At 44.2% G+C, this 20,546-nt stretch overlaps 4 protein-coding genes across 4 annotated transcripts; 2 read left to right on the forward strand and 2 right to left on the reverse strand.

The window, feature by feature from the left end:
* Positions 1–565: 565 nt before the first annotated feature.
* dnaja (DnaJ heat shock protein family (Hsp40) member A) lies at positions 566–4,539 on the forward strand. Its single transcript, XM_017405595.3, has 8 exons — positions 566–740; positions 947–1,088; positions 2,618–2,792; positions 2,878–2,982; positions 3,068–3,295; positions 3,390–3,620; positions 3,703–3,803; positions 3,897–4,539. The coding sequence occupies exons 2-8, from the start codon at positions 957–959 to the stop codon at positions 4,110–4,112; spliced, it is 1,188 nt and encodes a 395-aa protein (XP_017261084.1). The 5' UTR covers positions 566–740; positions 947–956; the 3' UTR covers positions 4,113–4,539.
* Positions 4,540–5,778: 1,239 nt separating this feature from the next.
* Positions 5,779–7,709, forward strand: LOC108230123 (ras-related protein Rab-8B). Its single transcript, XM_017406062.3, has 8 exons — positions 5,779–6,079; positions 6,410–6,470; positions 6,569–6,629; positions 6,738–6,815; positions 6,936–7,025; positions 7,114–7,179; positions 7,277–7,327; positions 7,406–7,709. The coding sequence occupies exons 1-8, from the start codon at positions 5,956–5,958 to the stop codon at positions 7,496–7,498; spliced, it is 624 nt and encodes a 207-aa protein (XP_017261551.1). The 5' UTR covers positions 5,779–5,955; the 3' UTR covers positions 7,499–7,709.
* Positions 7,710–7,895: 186 nt separating this feature from the next.
* Positions 7,896–17,548, reverse strand: trpm1a (transient receptor potential cation channel, subfamily M, member 1a). Its single transcript, XM_025003712.2, has 19 exons — positions 15,859–17,548; positions 15,081–15,181; positions 14,664–14,837; positions 14,447–14,581; positions 14,269–14,319; positions 14,017–14,157; positions 13,902–13,931; positions 13,537–13,829; positions 13,159–13,387; positions 12,929–13,060; positions 12,713–12,844; positions 12,499–12,627; positions 12,164–12,415; positions 11,905–12,079; positions 11,174–11,194; positions 10,937–11,081; positions 10,639–10,844; positions 10,024–10,156; positions 7,896–9,940 (listed from the first exon to the last, which is right to left on the reverse strand). Exons 1-19 carry the CDS (start codon positions 15,914–15,916, stop codon positions 8,614–8,616), a joined length of 3,864 nt encoding a protein of 1,287 aa, XP_024859480.2. The 5' UTR covers positions 15,917–17,548; the 3' UTR covers positions 7,896–8,613.
* Positions 17,549–17,617: 69 nt separating this feature from the next.
* Positions 17,618–19,426, reverse strand: trpm1b (transient receptor potential cation channel, subfamily M, member 1b). The gene is made up of 6 exons (XM_037978394.1): positions 19,291–19,426; positions 18,986–19,199; positions 18,532–18,656; positions 18,253–18,440; positions 18,133–18,144; positions 17,618–18,063 (listed from the first exon to the last, which is right to left on the reverse strand). The coding sequence occupies exons 1-6, from the start codon at positions 19,291–19,293 to the stop codon at positions 17,841–17,843; spliced, it is 765 nt and encodes a 254-aa protein (XP_037834322.1). The 5' UTR covers positions 19,294–19,426; the 3' UTR covers positions 17,618–17,840.
* Between the last annotated feature and the right edge of the window lie 1,120 nt (positions 19,427–20,546).

Here is a 20,546-nt window from a genome sequence, read left to right on the forward strand (position 1 = left end):
CCCCCCCCCCCCCCGCCCCCCCTCGTGCAACCTGTTGGTGCTCAGAGTGCCTGTCAGGGATCAGTCTCAGCCACCACCACACCAACCTTTAGGCCACCTATGTGCAAAACTGACAAGAGTTAGAGGCCGTTTTTGTGTGTGTGTGTTTTAAGGTCAGGGGAGTTGCCTAGAACTGGGTTCACTCTAATTAAGATGTGCATGCAATGCTTGTTTTCTGCAGGATTCATTAAGATTTGTAAACTGGTTCATGAGATATTTTGCTTACACACACACTTATATCTGCAGCTGAAGTTGAACAGCCCTGGCGTACAAGGTTTACTGAAAATTGAGCCCAAGCTGTTTAAGGCTAAAGGCAGCTGCTAAATATGCTCATTACGCAACAGCAACCCTACCCGCTTGTATATTTTTATTTTCGCTGTGTCTTACATAACATTCTTGGAAACTCTATTCACCCACTGCCCTCCTTATGAAAGTACCACCCCCACCCCATTGGGAGGAACTGGGTCAGGACTCTGGACAGACTGCGCCTCCCCTTCCTTCGCTTCTTTCTCCTCCTGGACTTTTCTAGACTCCGCGCGCCGGGCGCCGTTAGGCCGACGGAACTTCCGGTTTGTCCTCGCGGAGCTCTCTCCAGAAACTTCTGCGCACCCCCGCGGCGCAGCTATAAGTACGAGCTGCTCCTGCTAGCCTCAGACAGACCTGACTCGCCAAGGTTGTTTCTCAGAAAACGCGCAGAGAAAGTGAGTGCTTTGAGCTTTATTCAGCCACCTAGCTTAAACATTTCGGCGGTTTGTTTCTTTGTTTTTTTTTCTTCTTCTTCGGCTCAGCTGATTTGCTCCGAGTGTTTCGCGCGTGCCGGTTGCCGTAGCGTTCGTTCAGTTCACAATAAAACCCTCTACGGAAACAATATAAGGTTATTAAATAAGTTTGCTTTATTGTCTCACAGGTTCGTCGTCATGGTTCACGAAACCGGCTTTTACGACCTCCTGGGGGTCAGCCCGACAGCGTCGATGGACGAAATCAAAAAAGCCTACAGAAAGCTGGCACTTAAATACCACCCGGACAAGAATCCGAACGAGGGAGAAAAGGTAAAGGAAAATTATGTTTCTTAAAATTGTTCACATTTAATTTATTATTTGTTTTTTTATGGAGTTGAATAACCCGTTAGTAGACTGTTAGTGACATGAGGTACGGTTGTGCTGAACGGAGAGAACCGGTGGGAACTTTCTGGAACCATCGAGTCCTTAGCTGCTGCGTTCACGAAGCTCGGAAATCTGATACACCCGCAGCTGAAACACCTGTTCAGAGAGAAAATGTCCTGACGGAATTATTCTCACAGTGAAAATCACTCATATTCATTAATGAAGGATTTCTGCATCAAATATTCTCCCCCCCCTTTCATTGCTGTAAAATACTCTTAAAGTAACCCTAAAGCCATAATGGCTGTCAAAAAAACAAAAGTGTAATTCACATGTGGATTTTGAGTCTTCTTATCCAATTTTTACATCATTAAATGATTTTTTTTTAGATGTTATGTAACTCAAACTCATGATGGGTTTTGTAACAAATGTTGCTTGTCAATGTTCGAATGTAAACAAGTGACTCACAAATGTTGGCAACAAAACACGATTCTGCTGATTTTTTTTTTTTTTTTTTTGCTCATTTATTGAAAATTATGAAGTAGACATTTGGTAGTGAATAATGTGTACTTAGTGATTATTGTTTTATCGTAGATGATGTGCAAAAAAAAATCGAATTAAAAACATTGAAAAATCATCTATTATGGCTTTAAATAACCTCTTTGCCCTGGTGGGTGCCTCTAAAGGAGTCCAGGGGAGGCAGAGACCCCCCACCCAACCATAAATATTCAGATTTCACCCGATTGTTTGAGGCTAGTTGGTGTCTCAGAATTATGAGAAAATCTGCAAATTTTCCGTTGCGGTCTCACGGAATCCAGGGTGTTTGCAATCAAATGACCAGCTTGCCATGAGGTACAACCGGTTTTTGTAAATGCCACTTTATATCGTTGGCCGTGCACATTATTTTGCTGTCCACCTCCAGTCACATCATACCCACTTCGGCTCACTTTGTACCCACCACAGCGGCCTCCCTCACATTCTTTTTAATCTACCGGAGTACGCGGGTAGATTTGAGTCAGATATTTATTAATTATTTATCATCAGCATGGTTTTTAGATCTGGACGTTTGCCTCGGATGTTTTCTCTAGGAGGAGAGCTCCTGTGCAGGAGTTAAAACTCAGCTCTGGTGCTCTTAAGACTGGTGGGAGACGCCCACGACACAGTTCAGGTGCGTTCGAGACGGCTCGAGTGAGGGGAAAATTTGCAATTATTATAATTGCAATTGAACAAACGTGTTTAAAACCCAAGCGACAGGACTGTGCATTCCTGCAACTCGCGCAAAGAAATCCAGAGCCACTGCGGCTGCCGTTCACCAACTAGTTGCAGTGAGATACCGCCTTTATATTCATATCTAATCATAAGTGACCTTGGTGTCACAAAAACATGCTCATCAGTGACTCTAATGTACAAAAGGCAGAATTAGGTATATTTCACTTACAAGGTTTTAAATGTGTTTTTGTTTCTTTCTGTTTTCACAGTTTAAGCTCATCTCCCAGGCGTATGAGGTGCTCTCGGACTCAAAGAAGAGGGACTTGTACGACCAAGGAGGGGAGCAAGCTATCAAAGAGGGAGGCATGAACTCGGGCGCTTCTCCAATGGACATATTCGACATGTTCTTTGGAGGTGGAGGGCGGATGCAGAGAGAGAGAAGAGGTGTGCTATAGCACCAAACTCTGAAGAGCTGAAACAAGATGCTGTAAAAGTGAATAAAAGGTTGAACTTTATTTATTTTCTGCAGGGAAGAATGTCGTCCACCAGCTTGGCGTTACGCTGGAGGAAATGTACAATGGTTCAACAAGGAAGCTCGGGCTTCAGAAGAACGTCATCTGTGAGAAGTGCGATGGTAAGCACTTAAGATGGAATTTGACGAAATAAAATTTAATGACTGCCAGGGTCAGAAACTGAGCCTGTGGCGTCTTTAATCCTAGGATACGGTGGTAAGAAGGGGGCCTTGGAGAAGTGCTCGAACTGCAAAGGAAGAGGAGTGCAAGTCAGAGTGCAGCAGATCGGGCCGGGCATGATTCAGCAGATTCAGTCCATGTGTTCAGACTGCCAGGGTCAGGGTGAGAGGTTTAACTCCAAGGACCGCTGCAAGAACTGCAACGGACACAAAGTGGAACGCAAAAAGAAAATTCTCGAAGTTCACATCGACAAAGGTAAGACCCCTCGACCTGAGATATTTAAGAGGTGTCGCATTCTAAAAAAAAACGAAGTAGAGGGCGCGAAGCAAAAATAAATGCTCTTCATCAGGTATGAAAGATGGGCAGAAAATTACGTTTCACGGGGAGGGCGACCAGGAACCTGGACTGGAGCCTGGAGATGTCATGATTGTCCTGGATCAGAAGGAACATCCGGTCTTCCAAAGACAAGACAACGACCTAATCATGAAAATGAGCATCAAACTTGTGGAGGCCTTGTGTGGTTTCAGGAAGACCATCCAGACGTTAGACAACAGGACGCTCATCATCAGCACCATGCCAGGTACAGAAACCGCATCAGGTCAACGCCTAACTGGGTGCTAATGTCTGCAACAACCACTTATTAACGTCCGCGTTCCTTTCAGGCGAAGTAATCAAGCACAACGACGTGAAGTGTATCCAGAACGAGGGCATGCCGCTGTTCAGGGATCCCTACGAGAGGGGACAGCTAATCATTCAGTTCCAGGTAAGATGTTCAGCAGTTCATCTACGAGGGGAAATCTCTGCCACGTGTCAAACAACCAAAGAATAATAATGTTGATGATGATTTGTTTCTCAGGTGGAGTTCCCAGAAAAGCACTGGCTCCCGGAGCACCTCATGTTCCAGCTGGAGCGGCTGCTTCCTCCCCGAGAAGACGTGATGATGACTGACGACATGGAGGAGGTGGACCTGTGTGAGGTGGACCTCAGTTCTCAGCAGAAACACTACAGCAGGGAAGCATACGAGGAAGATGACGACGGTCCCAGAGGGGGGGTGCAATGTCAGACGCACTGAATGTAGCCGAGGTGCAGATTCTTTGTAAACAGTGAGGATTTTTCTTTTTTCTTTTTCGTTTTTCTCCCCCTTTTTAAAGATTTGAACAAAGCATTTAAAGTCTCTACTTCACTTTTCTACTGCTAGTTTAACTGAATTGAAACTCTGCCAAATGGTTTTTTTTTCTATTCTTATTATTTGACACAAACATGCACACGTACGCTCCTTATGTAAAGCTGTATTTTTGTCGCACAGTGCGTGTTGAAATTCACCTTTTTCTTGTACATATTTGTCATTGACGGCACACGTTTCTGTTCGGAAGCTCCTAAAAGCTGAAAGGACGATTTGTGTATACTTTCTGTGAAGGTAATTTATGACAAATATTCTGTGATGGTCATTTGTTACGACATGTGCTGCATCTGTCACAGTAAAAGAATCTTGAAATCTATAATGGCTCTTTTATTATATTTTTACATTTTGCATAAAGGTGGATTTTTGGTCAATGAAAGAAGCAAAATCAGCAGTTTCTATACCAAAAAAAAAACATTTTACAGAAAGAGAAATGTTTCAATACTTCCTCCTGATGGAGCAACATGTGACCGTCTGCACATGACTGAACACAACCTAAGAATAAATGATACTAGTTTGAATAATTGGCCTACATGGAAGAGGGGAAATGTATTTTTGCCTAATGAAATAATACCAGGTGCTTCAATTGAATTAAAATTCATGAACTTACTGTGACGTGGGGAACATGCCACACCTTTTGATTTTTGCCTGCGCCAGGAGAAGAAATGGGGAAACAGCCCGTCTTGTTCTGGTAGCTATTTGTTAAAGTAAATTAACCCCTTCATGATCACTATTGTCTTTCCAATATAAGCAGCTTTCAGGGCTTGTTGCAGTTTTATGACGCCAAGGCTGCAGCTGATTGTGTTGTCGTCTACCTTCTTCAATGAACCCTCTGAGAAACATGACAAACTGAAGGTTTTTAACAAAAAGAAGTTCAGTATATTTAATGGCTGATGGAGAGTGTAATATTCTTTGCAGCCTTCTAATCGGACAACTGGAAATTATTTGTTTCTGCTATTAACTCTAGGTACTATAGATAGATTGAAAAAAAACAAATAATCAATAATGGATTTCTTGTGAATGAGATGGAGACAGGGAACTTTCTTAGGAAGAACAAAATAAACCTTTTATTTATTTAGACTATTGTTTTTAATGGACAACAACAATTAGGTTCTAATTTTGTCCTTATTTTTCACAATTAAAGTAGAAAATTTGGATGAAACATCTTCCGACAACAGTGTAGAATTTAGTGTCAAGTACCCAGAGCTAAAAACTGAAATAGATAAATACAATATTTTTCCAGTTTCTTCAGTAAAGTAAGAAGTTTTACATTTAAATGACTCAATGAAATACCGAAAACTAATAGTATAAGTTAAAGAGAAAGGTAAAATGGTTTTGATTCTTTTTACTCAACTGAAACATATTTTTATTAAAATGTGTTTTAACAAAACATGGCTAACAATGTTACAACACTTAAGTTTTCCTTTAAAATTAAACATGTAATTAATTTTTTTAAAGAAATAATAATTTAAAAGGATAGTTTCAGTGAATATAAAACCATTAGCTACGGATGCTAACGCTCCAGTCGTCTGAAACTCCACCACCCATGATGCAAAGCGAACCCGTGACGTCACCCGGCACCGGTCTCCCTGCGCTGCTGGGCAGCAGTCAGCTGTGGATTTCGACACGGGCGAACTCAGCCGGCTCCGAGCGGCCTTTCGAAACCAGAAAATTAAAAAAATAATAATAAAAACGTCGACTGGGGTGGGGGTGGTTGTTGTCCGGTTTGTTCAAAATGGCGAAGACGTACGACTATCTGTTCAAGCTGCTGCTCATCGGGGACAGCGGCGTCGGCAAGACGTGTCTGCTGTTCAGATTCAGCGAGGACTCCTTTAATACCACCTTCATCTCCACAATAGGTGAGTGTGCCCTGCGGACGCCCCAAGGAGAAACACGTTTTATTTAACACAACTTCCTGCTGAAGCACTGACACATGCCGGCGGGATTGTCCGGTAACAAGGACAGGGCTGCATGCAGACAAAGAGACAAATATAATCCGATTCTCTCATGGAAGCTCACATCCATCAGTGAGGTTCAAGACAAGAGTGCAGCTTTATTAATATCAGCGCTGATATATTATTAATGTCGTCTCTTAAGCTTCTCCTGCCACAGCTGGGTTTGCTTTCATCTCGAACGCTTCTCCTGTGTTTCTGTCATGATCTGATGCGGCTCCTTGCTTTCAAACTTAGGGATAGACTTCAAGATCAGGACAATAGAGCTGGACGGAAAGAGAGTCAAACTCCAGATCTGGTGAGTCGATTCATTTTAATGGATGTTCCTCTTTTTTTTTCCTTCTTTTTTTGAAAGAAAGAAAAAGTGAAAGTGCAGCGATTCTTGTTGTTTTGCAGGGACACCGCAGGCCAGGAGAGGTTTCGCACCATCACTACAGCTTACTACAGAGGAGCGATGGTAAGTCCCTGCCTCTCCAGCTTCATTTCCCTGAAGCTACCTCACCCTTTCATATTCACATTTCTTTTTTCTTTTCTTTTTTTTTTTTCATGCTCCTCCAACTTGCAGGGGATTATGCTGGTCTACGACATCTGCAACGAGAAGTCCTTCGACAACATCAAAAACTGGATCAGGAACATCGAAGAGGTGAGCTCAGACTTTGCCACTTTACCGGCTGAAAACGGCAGGCTTCTGTGAAACGAAGCCCGCCGTTTGGGTGGGTCGTTAAAGCTTTAGTCGTAAGGGGATTGTTTTACGTTTCCCCAGCACGCCTCATCCGATGTGGAGAAAATGATCCTGGGCAATAAATGTGACATGACCGACAGAAGACAGGTGTCTAAGGACAGAGGTGAAAAGGTGAGGGTTTGCCGTCAGTCGGAACCAAACGCCCTTCAAAGGCAAACAGTTTTGTCCCGACTGATATGATGATGTTAATTTCCTCTAGCTGGCTATTGATTACGGAGTGAAGTTCTTGGAGACCAGCGCGAAGTCCGGCCTAAATGTGGAAGAGGTAGAGGAGCGTCTGTTATCCTGAAAATCTCACCCAAAACCATCTTATTCCTGTAGATAAAAACTAAACCTTTGCTTTTCTTTTTCTGTGGCTCAAGGCGTTTTATACGATAGCGAGAGACATCTTACACAGTCTGCGCTCTAAGACGGTAGGAGGCAAAGATGTGCCTGAAATATATATATATTTTTTTATTTTTCTGACTAACGCCGCGTCTCTTCCACCTCAGACCGACAGCAGCGTCGACGGATCGGGGAAACCTGTCAAGATCACGGATAAGAAGTCAAAGAGAGTTAAACTCTTCAAGTGTTCGCTCGTCTAAGCCGCCGGCTCGTGGCTTTCACGTTTCTGCCGTGACCTTGTCGTTGGGATTCCTGCCTCCTGGCCTTCCTGACCGCTGCGGCTGCTGCGGCGGCTCGGCTCGTCATCAGAAGGCCTTACCACCACCCGAGGTCACCGGGTCGTGGGCTGGGCTGAGACGCTGCCCTGATTTGCTGAACAAAAAAAAAAAAAAATGGAGAAAGGTGCAAAAAGACCTGCAGCAGTGGTTTGTAGCCAGCCTCGCAGTGCCTGCTCGCAGTGGGCAACGATCCTGCTGACGTGAAAATAGATCGGCGGCGCGCTGTCGTCTTACTCTTTCATACTGTAGCATCGTTTTATACATACTACCTATCGCCAGGTTTTTACCATAATGCTGTGAGACGAATATATGGAGTCTCAGCATTGATTGTATTTGTGCAAATTTACATTTTTTGTTGTTTTTTTTTATTACGCTTATGGCCTTCCGTTGCACTGACCTCAAAGAAGCTTCAGAGTTTTGATAAATCAGACAAAGAATTTGTAAAAGTGACCTTTTTTCTCTTCTGTTTTTTTCTTTATTTTTTATTCTTATTTTTACATTCGAACTTCGACTTGTACAGGTTCCTGTGTCAAAAGCAAACTGTGAAGGGAGGTGTTTGTTTCTCAGAAGCTGCACTAAAAAACAAACTGTTACACAACTGTGTGTGTCTGCATGAAGGATGTGGGAGAGACCCTTAGGTGGGGGCTCATTATTAAGCACAATATCTGAAGGGTGGGGTTACAGAATGTATTTAAAAATGCCAAACATATAGAGAATGTTACGTGTCTTTGCTGTTCACATTGTGTATGCATGCATTGTTTTTAAATCATTTCTTTCCTAAGACAGGAGACATTAGGTTCTTTACATCTCCAACATGAAAACAGTGGATTATAATCTCTGTACGTTCTTATTTGTTAGTAAAATGTTAGTAAAGAAGATGAATATTTAAACAGGAGTGTTGGATTTCTGCTTTCATGTCCTGAACCTTTTGAAGAGTTTCTCGTAGATTTTCCAACCAGTCTTTTTACTCTTTATGTCTCCATTTGCTAACTGATGGAGTCAGTTTCGGCCGTTGTGACTTCTGTTACCCGCTGCTGTCATTTCCCGTTTCGTGCGCCGCCTTCCGTCTTTCCTGCCTCCGTCGTCGTCTTCTTCTCAGCCTCCCATCCGGTGGCCGAAGCCCTAGCTGCTCTGGTCAGGTCCCTCTCGCTGCTGCAGGCTCTCGGCTCCTTCGAAAACACCAGAGGCTTGGCTTTCTTGTCGCTGGCGTTGCAGCTCTGTGACCTGTAGGATCGCAGAAATCTTTCATCGGCCACGGTCAGATAGTCGGTGGCGTCTGAGGGGTTTCTCCTGGCCTTCGCGCCCGCCCGGCCTTCCTCTTGTTCCGTTTCTGGCGGCCCTTCTTCACCTTCTGAAGGACACGCATCTGAGTTGTTCACTTTTTCGAACTCCGTGAGCGCGGGGGCCGTCTGAAACTGCTGCGTGAGGGCTGTTGGCGCTTTGGCTGCGAGGCCCAAAGCACTGGGATGGACGCTGAGCTCCTGATTTTGAGTTTTAGCCTGAATCTTGTCGCCTGTCTCGGCTGGGTTGTACATGAGGCTGCTCATAGCCCTCTTTCTAGTGACGGGAGACGTCTGACTCTGGCTTTCAGCCGGAAGATGTCTCAGGGATTTGGCTCGTCTTGGAGAAGAGGACATTTTGGGAAGGCTGGCTTCTCCTGCGGCCTTAGCAGCCTCCTCTGGATTATCAGGGGGGTGGACTGTGACGGTGCTCATAGTTCTTCTCTTCGTCATAGGAGACGTGGGTTGGTCTTCGGCTGAAAAGTGCTTGAGCGACTTAGTCCTTTTAGGAGGGGATAAAGGTTTTAGTCGGTTTTTGTCCATTAGTTTATCTAGCAGCATTGTGCTGCCTTGCTTTATGTTGGCTATGGTCTCTTGACTTGACGCCCCAGAGGCTGGTTTTTGTTCACACGGGGATATGAGAATGTCCACACATGAACCTGTTCGTGATCTCTCCAGACCACCGACCTCTAGAGTCTGAGCGCCGTCCTTGGCGTAGAGGGCGCACGTGCTGGTAGCCTGCCGCAGACTCCGCTGCCTCTCGAGGCCGCCTTTCTCCTCCGGGTCCCTCTGCTTGGACGCGAACTCCTCCATGTCCATGTGGAAGCGGTAAAGGCTGTAACCGTCTGCGCTGTTGATGCTGCCCTGGCGAAGCAGCGAGGATGGGTCGCACATGGACGAGTTGCGGGAGAAGGTTCGGGTCAGCTCCTGTCTGTCCACGCCTGCAAGCTTCTCCAGCGCAACCGCCATACGTCCGTGGAGCTCCTCCAGCTGGGCCAGCCGCAGGTCCACCGTCTGCAGGGACGCCTTCATGGTGTTCTCCCTCTCGTTTACCTCCTCCAGACGCATTGACATGTTCTCAACTCTGCCGGGAAAATGAGGAATAGAGCATGCATGACGGTAGCACTGGGTGCTTTGACTTAAAAACCTAAAACTGAGACATTTTACCTCTCTGAAGTAACCTTGATGCGTTCGTCACTGGACGACTGCTGCTCATCTTCCTTTTCACGAAAATATACCTCCACACATTGTTCTTCGAACTCATACAGGTTCTTCAGCTCTTCTGGATTCAGCCTGAGCTCTAAATAGAACAATGGTGGATAAAACACAACCATGGCATTATTTTTAGCCACAGATACACTATATTGCCAAAAGTATTTGCTCACCCATCCAAATGATTGGAATCAGGTGTTCCAATCACTGCCATGGCCACAGGTGTATAAAATAAAGCACCTAGGGATGCACACTGTTTTTACAAACATTTGTGAAAGAATGGGTCGCTCTCAGGAGCTCAGTGAATTCCAGCGTGGAACTGTAATAGGATGCCACCTCAAAAATGCCCATAAACACTCCTAAACCTTGTGGAAAGCCTTCCCAGAAGAGTTGAAGCTCTTATAGCTGCAAAGGGTGGACCAACATCATATTAAACCTTATGAATTAAGAATGGGATGGCACTCAAGTTCATATGCATCTGAAGGGAGGCGAGCAAATACTTTTGGCAATATAGTGTATGTTCTGTCTCTGTGTATGTAACCATTCAGAATTATAAGTGGTATAACTTACTAAGGCCTCGGTCTTTCTCGTCCAGCTCTCCCTCCTGCTTCTTCTTCACACAGCGCCGGAACAGCCTGTTGAAGAGGATGTAGAGGTGGCTGAGGATGATGAGAGGCGGTGGCAGAATGGGACGGTCGTGGAAGGTCATGATCAGCTGATACCTTTGGAACTTCCACACCTGGTTGGAAATGGACTTGACTTCAAAGAAGGTGTTGCTGCGGGCGGGGCAGGGGAGAGAAAATGCAAAGCGGTGAGTGCAAAGGTGGCGTTTCAGGTCAGGCGGGTGTTTGCTGGAACATTTATGTACTTGAAGACCGCAATGAGCAGGTTGACCAGCAGGATGTTCGCCACAAGAAGGTAACAAGCCATAATCGCAGGTGTGAGCCAGGCACCGGGGATACATGGGGGAAGCTTTTTCCCGTCTTCGTCGTATAAATGTTCTCCACATGGAGCTGTGTGGAAAGAAGGCGACGACTCCAGTTTACGTTACAAATAAACAAGCATACGGATCAGAATAAGCATCCTTGGCTTAAAGACTACTTACGATTGATTTCCATTGCATAAACTTGTTAAAATCCCAGAGAATCGCAGTCCCACAGAAGCATAAAGAGAGTGTTAGCATCGACAACAAAACTTTTTTTCCTTATCGTTTTATTTCTGCCAAGGTGAAGCTGATGCCCATGAAAGGATGTAAAGTTAATCTTTTATCCATTCAAGGTTTGTAGAAGACCTACTGAGGTAAATCAAACTGTAACGAGCTAATCAAAATCAACAGTCTAAAATGGAAATACTTTCAAATTATAAACCAAATATATTTTGCAAGTTGGAGCCATGTTGTGTTCAATTTAAACTGCTAAAAAAAATCAGGTCTTTAATATTTTTTGTATATATAATACAATATTTTTAACATAACTGTTGTCTGAAATGAACAAGGTCATTCATTACAAGCATTTACCTGACATTTTATATGTAATGGCACTAATATTTTGGTCTTTTTTTGCTGTCTTCACCTTGACAAAAATAACATTCACAGGAAAAGAAAACTTAAAGGCAGATGATCATCACTGAGAACATTTTAGCTGCCCCGTTCTAAATGCAACATTAGTGCCATGAAGGCAGTACAAATCTGCCAGCAGAGGGAGACAAAGTGTTAAAAGATCGCAGTGTGGTATTTTTGTTGGGAGTGTCAGAAAATTGAAACTATGTTGTTTAAATAAACACTGATCATCTGCCCAGAATCAGGAAACAGAATCTTACTATGAATTCTAGTCTTACGGTCTATCGAATCCGCAAAAACCTCCCCATAGATCATCCAGTAGGGCATGTAGAAAATGTTTCGGGCCAGGCGCCACGTCGGCTCCTCGTCCGGGTGAAGGATGGCCTGCCGAGCCACGCCGAAGCTCATCAGCACCACCAGCATGATCACCACAAAGTACATCATGTCGATCATCTGCAACAAAAGCGGCATTAGCGCGCTCAACGTGCACATTTCTGTGCCTGTTCGGACTCCTCCCTGTGGTTTGACCGTGGTTACCATTTTCCCGATCATCATCACATAGGGTCCCAGGTACTTGTTGACTCCAAAGATGTCCAACACACGGATGTACCAGAAAATTATGTCGATGCAGTAGATGACTCTGCCGTAGCCCATGTACGGCTCAGGCTGCAGCCGTAGCATCAGCCCCAGAAGGAAGGTAGAGATGGCAACCAGGTCTGTGATGTTCCAGTAGTCCTCCATCCACACACTTATCTTCTGCTTCAGCTTCCCTGGTTCTGACATCAGAATCTAAACACCAGAGTTCGTAGGTCAAGCTTAGTCCAATAAAACATGAAGAAACATCATCAAGGAAGCTATATGAGATCTTATACCTGTCTGACTTTTTCAGTGCCAAGAGTCAGGATGTATGCAATGACCGTCCACTCCTGTATGGATGGCCATCGCTCCATTTTCACCAGGATAATGTAATTATACATCATCAAATAACCCAGATAGGAAATCTGGGAAAAGAGGATTGGTTATAACTTTAGATTTTTTTTTAATCTCTAGAAATTATTAATCTCAGTGTCTTCAAAAGGAGCTTACAGTGTTGAACCAGAACTTGGTGAACGGCGCGTCGTAGAACTCAAAGAACCTTCTCCCGATAGGAATTTTGCGAACTTTCGCGCTGCCTTCCTCCTCGTCCCCCTTACGGGAAGTTGCATCGGCGCTGGCGTCCTACAGCAACAACGGCAGGTTTCAGATTGCATCCCTTTCATATGATCAGTGTCTGAATCAGATGATGTCACCATGAACCAGGACCTTGCTGGATTTTGCGTCGTCGTCCTTGTCTTTCCCCTCGTCTTTCTCGCCACGTCCCTGATAGGAAGCGTCATCTCCGATGCGGAAATCCAAAAGCAAAATCAAAGGGGGCAAAATGATTCCCAGAATAACCTAGGCAAAAGACCAGACGTTTTATACTAATTTAAAAAAAAAAAATTGTTAAATCAATAACAGTTTATCACAATGCAATAATGATAGCAATTCTCAACCTTTAGGCCAGGATTTTTCCCAATCCGTAAGCAGCCCATCCACATGTCTGTGAGCAACATCTGGCTGCAGGTGTGAGCGATGAAATCCCGTTGTTTTGCAGCCACTGCCAACTTCAGACAGGTGGAGTTGCTCCAGTTGACCAGCTCGTATGTTAGGAGCTTCATGGCCACCTGCTCATCGTGCTTGTAGGACTGATCCAGCAGCTCGTAAGCCAGCTGGCCAAACTCTCTATAAAGGATCCCAAGAAAAAAAAACACCATTTCTTTAAACTCATAGAGATATGTTGAGGAAGCAAGTAGAAACGGAGACAGTCAAAGCTGCGTTGCGCTCAGAAACATGGGCAGAGACGCGAGCGTTTGCCGTGTTTCATCACTGACTTGGAGTTGTTCTCCAGGTCTTGGGAGATGTCATCCACCAGCTCACTCTCAGAGCACTCGTGGGCCATGGCCTTGTACAGCTTACAAGCCACCAAGGCCTTCGCCATGGCCTCCTCGCCACGCTGCCACAGGAACAGCGCCATCTTCTGGCGTTTCAGCAGCACGGCCCACAGCATCAGCTCGTGGAAGGGATACTTGAACCGGCACACCTCGGGGTCGTCCACGTCAATTTCCACCTCTTCTTCCTTCTTTTTTTTGGCCTTTTTCTTGCCTTTTGGCCTTGGTTCATCATCCTAATAAAAAAAGAGCGGCCGTAGGATCCTTTGCTGTGATTGGTTGAGAGCATTTTATTGTTCAAATCTTACCTCCATTCCCAGGAGCTTCAAAGCCTTTGGCTGCGAGAAGAGAACAGAGAACTGTACTTAATATCAGACGATGCATGAGATGCTGGACAAGTGTTTTTTTTTTAGTCGCGCTTACCCGTTTGAGCCCGTACAGGTTGTTGTACAGGTTGCGGAAAGCCTTCCTCGTGTAATTGCTCCTGTAAGCTCCACCCATGAGGTACTCCAGGACCAGGCCCATATCGATCAAAGTGATCTGATAGTCTGGAGGAAGGTTTCCCTGCAAAATTTGGTAAAGTATCAAGTGTCTTGTCATTTTCATAGTTACTTTCATAGTCTTGTCATTTCATAGTTGTCTGTATGTTTGACATAGTGGGAATTGCTGTTTTACCTTTTTAACATCCCTAACTATAACATGCAGAGTGTTAGCAGGGCCAAGTTTCTGAGAAAAAGAAGGGGAGGACAAGGTTCACGTTACAAGAATCTCTGCACACTTTTCAGATTTTCTGTCAACCTGCAGTCAGCCTTCGGAACGTGGAGAACTTCGTTTCCCAGTTCGTCATACTCACTGTGTTGTATAACTCCTCCAGCCTTGGGATGGTGAGAAAGTGATGAATGTTGACTCCGTTCTCCAGCAGCAGTTTGACAAAGTCCACCCTGTCCAACACCAGAGCGTCCATCATGGCCTGCTCCAGAGAGTTCACCTGAGAGAAGGAGACGGAACATCGAACTTAGTCAAACGTTCTGTCAAACGTCCACTAAGAGAATTAGAGGACTCATCCTCACCCATCGAATCAGCTCCAGCTTTCTCGGGTCGGTTTCCTCCGGGGGCTCGGGTTTCGCCTTCCCCTTTCCTTTCCCTTTTTTCGCCCGAACCTTGTTGCGGGAAGCACTGACGGGACTCTTTGGCTTCTCCTGATAGGTGGCTGCAGAAGTGGTGCTGGCGATGGCTCCGGCAGGCTGACCAGACAGGAAACAAGGAAGAAGAAAGCTGTAGCTCCTTCTTAGTGGCACAAAAGTGTTTCTGTTATGACTCACATCAGACCTAATCACTCAGTTAACAGCCAAGCTCATCCGCTAACAATGATGATTTGCTCTTCGCTCTTTTTTCCTGAACTAGATTATTTAAACAATATATATAATGCACTCGCTTATAACTGCAAAACATTTAGACTGATGGGTTAATGTGTCAGAACCACTCACTGGTAAGTTGTGCCCATAAACGAATATGTGATTGCGAGCAATATCCACTCTGTTCCAGGCCAGGGCCAAACTGAGCTGATCTGCTGCCGACGCATTCGTGCCTGATTCAAAACAAACGCAGAGGCTGAGATGAAAAAGAGCGGGATTACACAGCAAAAGGCTGTTACCATGAACTAAAACACTGATGATAAATGCTAATTAACACGACTGACACGCCCAAATTTTAACCTTCTGAATATTTTTGATAAAATGCGCAAAAATAACAAAGCACAACAACAGGAAATAGTCATACATTGTGAAATTAACATCAAACATAAACATAAACATAAAATGGACCACGAAATTTCAAATGTTAGATTGCATAAACTTTGACAATAACAGCAGCTATAATCTTATAGCACCTTTTTCTCTTCTTTTAGCTTCTGTCACTGTGGATTTTCATTTTAAATCTCAAACGTATCCTGATAGTTTTAAGCTTATTTAACTACTTTCAACAATCCCAAGCTGATCAAATACAAAAGCTAATTTTAGCTTCATAACTCGTTTAATTGATTTACGTTTTTAAAACAGCATTTCTGAGCATGTCTCTCGTCTCAACTCTTAAAAAAAAAAGAACAATAACAATTTTTAAATAAAAAAACTTTGAATTTAGTAGTGACAAAAGCAATAGAAACACATGAAATAACATAATAAATGTGGGACAATCAGGGTGCCACTAATATCTGAAAATCAGTATGCAAACTTGAAGCTTTTTGTGTTTGTTCACATGTGATCATACCTTTTAGCAAGGCAGTAAGAATGGCCATTTCAATGTCTTGTTGCCCCTCAGAGCCCATTCGAAACACTGTGATCTACAAAAAAGAAATATATAAAACAGGAACAAAAAACAGTTTGGACACCAGGGCTCAAAGATTTACCAGATGAAATGAATGAATAAATGAACAAATGAGTGAATTCATGTGGCCAGGATGTATTTCCTCAGCAGGACCTCCCGTTCTGACCTTGGGGCACAATCAGCCACTTTCTGAATGATAACACTTCCTTTGTGTATAAATTCAACCGTGTGAAATTCACTTACGCTGGTGGTTCTGTCACATGTGTTGCCGTGGCGGATTGAATTAGACGGGCATGAATTGTGGCAAAACGCCTCAGTTTTCAGAGCTGGCCTCAGGGTTTGTGAACGAGGAACATTTTTTTGTTTAAACACGAAAATGTTTTGTCACTCTAGACTTCTTTTCAAAAAAAAAAAAAAAATAGAGATTTTTAAAAGGTAGAGCTCATAAGTCAGTTTTATGTTGTATTACATTGTTTTCAGCTGTCTCAGTCTGTTTTGGATTTGTCTAAACCAACTCACTTCAGATTGGGAATCTGAAAGCTAAACTGTATGAAAAAAAACACTCCCAAAGTGATATGATCTTTTAAAAAGCAGAATCTGATGCTTATCTGGGTTTGTTGTAGCATTAGTTTAAAGCATCAGGGACAGAGTGCAGGTTCTGGTGAGGTGATAGCACTCTGCAGCCTGAAAACCAGGATGGAGGGAAGCATTTGAGGATTAAATCGATAGAGCCTCTCCTCCAGCCGCCTGCAGCGGGCTTTCTGTGAACACACGAAGTAAAAGCCACAAGCAGACGACAGTGTGCCCTGATCTCTCTCATCTGAATGTATGATGTATCCAGATTATATAAAGTGGGTATTAGCAAGTATTTATCACAGCACTTGTTGCAGAATCCACTCAAGAAGAGCAAATGCTGATGCTATTTGTAGTACTCTGTAGTAATCTGCTGCCTTACAGTAAAAGTGAAGTTTACCACTAAAGACAGACGCAGAGCTGAGTTTATCTTCATTCAGTGCGTTTGAAGGCTCCTTCTGATCATTTGAAGTAGGGTGCCATAGAAAGAGTATTAGAAATGGTAAATGGTCCACAATTACAACTCCTCTTTCACCTCCCCAGGTTCTGCAGAGTGGCTTTTCATAAACCTATTCACAAACACACACACAGTGCTTTCTATTAAATATGTTTACACACTATATGCAGCACTTTTATATTTTCACTGTGTGTGTGTGTGTGTGGGGGGGGGATTGAGTATCTTGCCCGGGAACACTTCAGCACATTATCTACGACAGGTAAGATATTTCCTGCCATACATAGGTCTTTTAATGACCTGACTTTGAGGAAACAGAGTTTAATTCTGACCAGATTGACAAGCTAACAGCTAATCCGAGGCGTTCATGGTGGTGAATTTAGCATTACATTCCTGCTGGAAGTGCTACAGCTAGCTGCTGAGCCCTGTTCAGATAACTAAACTGTGTCCAAAGACTGAAGTCGTTTAAAGAGCCATCTACAACAGATAAGATATTAACTGATCATAACTACCACAAAACCCCACATTATGAAGACCTGAATTATCACTTTGATGAAGACATACACAGATGAGTGAAATGAATGAAGGACAAAAGAGACAAGATGCTTCGCAACTCAGAGTGTTTATTGATTAACACATAATGTTTCAAACATGAGGAATGTGATCACATGAACCCCCTGCATCATTACTCACCAGTTCCCTTTTTTTCATGCACTCCATTACCATGAGCAGGATCTGCTGGGACTGGCTTTTGCTATAATTGAACGTCTTCTGAATCGTGACCAAAAGCTGGTCTCTGACGTCGTCATTTACCAGGCTAAAGGAGAGGATTTAAAAACAAGTTTTTTTCTTTACTGAACACTACCGGAGAGCAGTAACAGACGAGCCACCTGGGGCCTCACCCGCCGTCCTCTGAGAACTTGTGCGCGAAGGATATGATGTCGGAGGCGCGGCCGCTGCCGTCACACACCACCACCGGGATGGGAGGCTCGTCCCTCAGGCTCTCCAGGGTGATGGAGATCACGTTGGGACCCCCCTCCACGATCAGACACACAAGAGGAACCCCCTGACCTAGACCTGACGCAGACGGGAAGAAAAAGTTTCTCCAAATGAAGTGTCGCCTCGGGTTAGCAGAAGTTCAAGCTGGAAACACGAGGCAGCGAGACGGAGGGAGTGAAGTCAGTGGTGACAGCTGAGCATCCCTTTGCTGTCCCTGCCTTATCTGAGCTCCAGGCATAGGATGACAAAGGGAAGCCCACGGGTCACAGAGGAGCTCTCCATGTCCACTCACATGGAGTGGATTTCATAACATCTGGAGAAACTTACGAGTGTTGATCTTCTGCAAGGAGATGTGCTTCTCCAGCAGCCGGCGGAGTTTGACCTCGGAGCCGTACTTCCCACAGGTGCCGTTGTCGGTGAGGATGAAGTGGGAGTGACTGCTGTTGAGCACCGCCAGCTTGCTCAGTGGGTTTGCCATCGCTTGATAGGGCCTTGTTATCTAGAGAAAAGAAAAGCAGCGACTGAAGAGATCCATCAGTGAACTCAAAAAAACCAAAAAAAAAAACCAAACCAAGAAATGCACTTCTTACGTCTTTTCCAATAAGGTCCTCTTTGTTCTCCAGGATCCCCCATGGAGCTATTCCTATCGCGCAGACCTTTCCTCGTGATTTGGAGGAATGGTCCTTTAAGGCATCTCCAACGTGACGAATCACCCCTACGTTGTGGTGAAAAAAAAAAAAAGAAAACCAGGTCAGCCTGAATAATAGCGCTTTTAAAAACCTCACGAGGCTTCATCATGGGACACACTTTGGCAGCTGCATATAAAAAAAACCACACACACACACACAAGCAATCTGTGTTGATTTTTTCATCAAAAGCTCTAATTATGGAGCTTAAACCTGTGACAATGGGTCAGTAAACTCGCCCACAGGAAATTACAGAATAGCTCTTATATAATGACAATTTAGAGCAAATGCAATCTTCTAATGTCACAAGCCGGCGTTTGTTTAGCGAGCAGTAAATTCATCACTGTAAGCGTCCCACCTGTGTTGACCCCGCCCGTGAAGATCCAGGCTCCTGTGGTGACAGCTGCTTTGATCAGGCCCTTGCCAAACACCTGCTTGAGTTTGGGCTGGAGGTCAAAGTTCTGGAGACCTCCGTGCACGGAGATGAGCAAGGTGGGCAACTCCAGCTGCCAGTCCTTCACCATCAGATGCAGGAGGTTGTCGGGCTTGGTGTCGTACGAAGCTCGGATGTACTGGAGAAAGACAACAGGTTTTTTTTTTTTCCGTTTCGGTTTAGGGCCCCAAACATCCAAACGCAGATGCGGTTCAGTAGCTCAGACTCACCATGGCCTTGTTGATGAACCCTCCTCCCTGGAACTCGATGATCCCGTAAGAGTCGGTCGGGTACGTCCTGGTGTGCTTGATCACACTCCATTTGTCATTCGGGGTCTCGATCTGCACCAGCGGGGTCGCCTCTGATATGGAACTGGCACCAGGAGGGATGGCAACGTGCTGCGTCACCAGCTGCCCACAGGAACATCTGCAGGAGATAAATCACACAGGTTCACAAATTAAAGGCTAAATGACTCATGGTAGAAGCAGCCTCTTCTTTAATCCAAATAAGTGTTCAGTCTTTTAATGGCTCAGCTGAGAGAAATGATTTTTAAGGAGCGTAATTAAAACTTAACTTAGAGGTTATTTCTTTCTTATACAGTAATTCATTTATATAATTATCATTGTCTTAAGTTGCCCAATACATGCACATAAAGGCCCTATTGATAGAAAAGTAAGCTTTATGTCAATGTGTAGTTTTTTTCTGCTTAGCATTGCTTTTGTTTGCTTTTCACATACAGTAAATGTCTAATGCTTGGCTCCAAGGCTTTATTTAAAATATATTTTTACAATGTAGATAAATCTGAGAACAGTGAACATTGTCAAAAGTTGCTGTGAGCGGGGAATGTTAAAGTTTGCAGGAAAAAAATGTCTATTTAGGAGTAATATTCTGGATATTATCTCGCCATCTACAGAAGTTTTCCCATGTTTTTAATGTTCTAAAACCATTTTAACTTAAGTCCAAAGACTCAAATTACCTGGTCGTGTCCTTGCTGGGAAAGATGTGAATACATTCTCTTTTAAGAAATGTCCTCTCAATCCAAGCTTTGTGCGCCTGTGAAGACAAAATCAGAAAAGGAAAAGTGTTAGCTTGCGTCACGCGCCATAAAAGCGTCCCTGAGAGATCAGCCTCGCTAATGTCTGAGTGTAAGTTGCACTTTCAGAAATCCTCTTAGTCGTAATCCTCGCTAAAAGACGAGGAGGGCTCGCTTTCTGCAAAGAAAGACTAAATAACAGAGGGAAATAGAAAAAAGATTGGGTGATGTTTCCTGTGAGAAACGCAGGTCTGTGTTGGATCCTGTTGCAGTGCAGGTCGTTCTGTTATTCTTGAGTATGTTATACCACAAGTCGGTGCTGATTGACAGCTCTGGGAGCTTGGTTCTCACACACACACACACATAAATTATGCTTCAAATGTTGTCAGATCTTGTTCCTAATTCTGTCTGAGCAGAAAGACTTTGGATACAAAGCAAAGTTCCTCTGAGGGG

The sequence above is a fragment of the Kryptolebias marmoratus genome, linkage group LG11 (assembly GCF_001649575.2).
Source record: "Kryptolebias marmoratus isolate JLee-2015 linkage group LG11, ASM164957v2, whole genome shotgun sequence".
Taxonomy (NCBI): domain Eukaryota; kingdom Metazoa; phylum Chordata; class Actinopteri; order Cyprinodontiformes; family Rivulidae; genus Kryptolebias; species Kryptolebias marmoratus.

Excerpts from the sequence above, each read along its gene's own strand:
- dnaja (XM_017405595.3), top strand. The coding sequence starts at position 957 with ATGGTTCACGAAACCGGCTTTTACGACCTCCTGGGGGTCAGCCCGACA. Across the intron at positions 2,983-3,067 it reads CATCTGTGAGAAGTGCGATG|GATACGGTGGTAAGAAGGGG; the intron begins GTAAGCACTTAA and ends CTTTAATCCTAG. Across the intron at positions 3,296-3,389 it reads CGAAGTTCACATCGACAAAG|GTATGAAAGATGGGCAGAAA; the intron begins GTAAGACCCCTC and ends GCTCTTCATCAG.
- LOC108230123 (XM_017406062.3), top strand. The coding sequence starts at position 5,956 with ATGGCGAAGACGTACGACTATCTGTTCAAGCTGCTGCTCATCGGGGAC. Across the intron at positions 6,080-6,409 it reads CACCTTCATCTCCACAATAG|GGATAGACTTCAAGATCAGG; the intron begins GTGAGTGTGCCC and ends TTTCAAACTTAG. Across the intron at positions 6,471-6,568 it reads AGAGTCAAACTCCAGATCTG|GGACACCGCAGGCCAGGAGA; the intron begins GTGAGTCGATTC and ends GTTGTTTTGCAG.
- trpm1a (XM_025003712.2), bottom strand. The coding sequence starts at position 15,916 with ATGGGCTCTGAGGGGCAACAAGACATTGAAATGGCCATTCTTACTGCC. Across the intron at positions 14,158-14,268 it reads TAGTTAGGGATGTTAAAAAG|GGAAACCTTCCTCCAGACTA; the intron begins GTAAAACAGCAA and ends CAAATTTTGCAG. Across the intron at positions 11,082-11,173 it reads TTATGCAATGGAAATCAATC|CTCCATGTGGAGAACATTTA; the intron begins GTAAGTAGTCTT and ends CTTTCCACACAG.
- trpm1b (XM_037978394.1), bottom strand. Across the intron at positions 18,657-18,985 it reads CACGGGCGGGGTCAACACAG|GGGTGATTCGTCACGTTGGA; the intron begins GTGGGACGCTTA and ends ACCACAACGTAG. Across the intron at positions 18,441-18,531 it reads AGGACCTTATTGGAAAAGAC|ATAACAAGGCCCTATCAAGC; the intron begins GTAAGAAGTGCA and ends TCTTTTCTCTAG.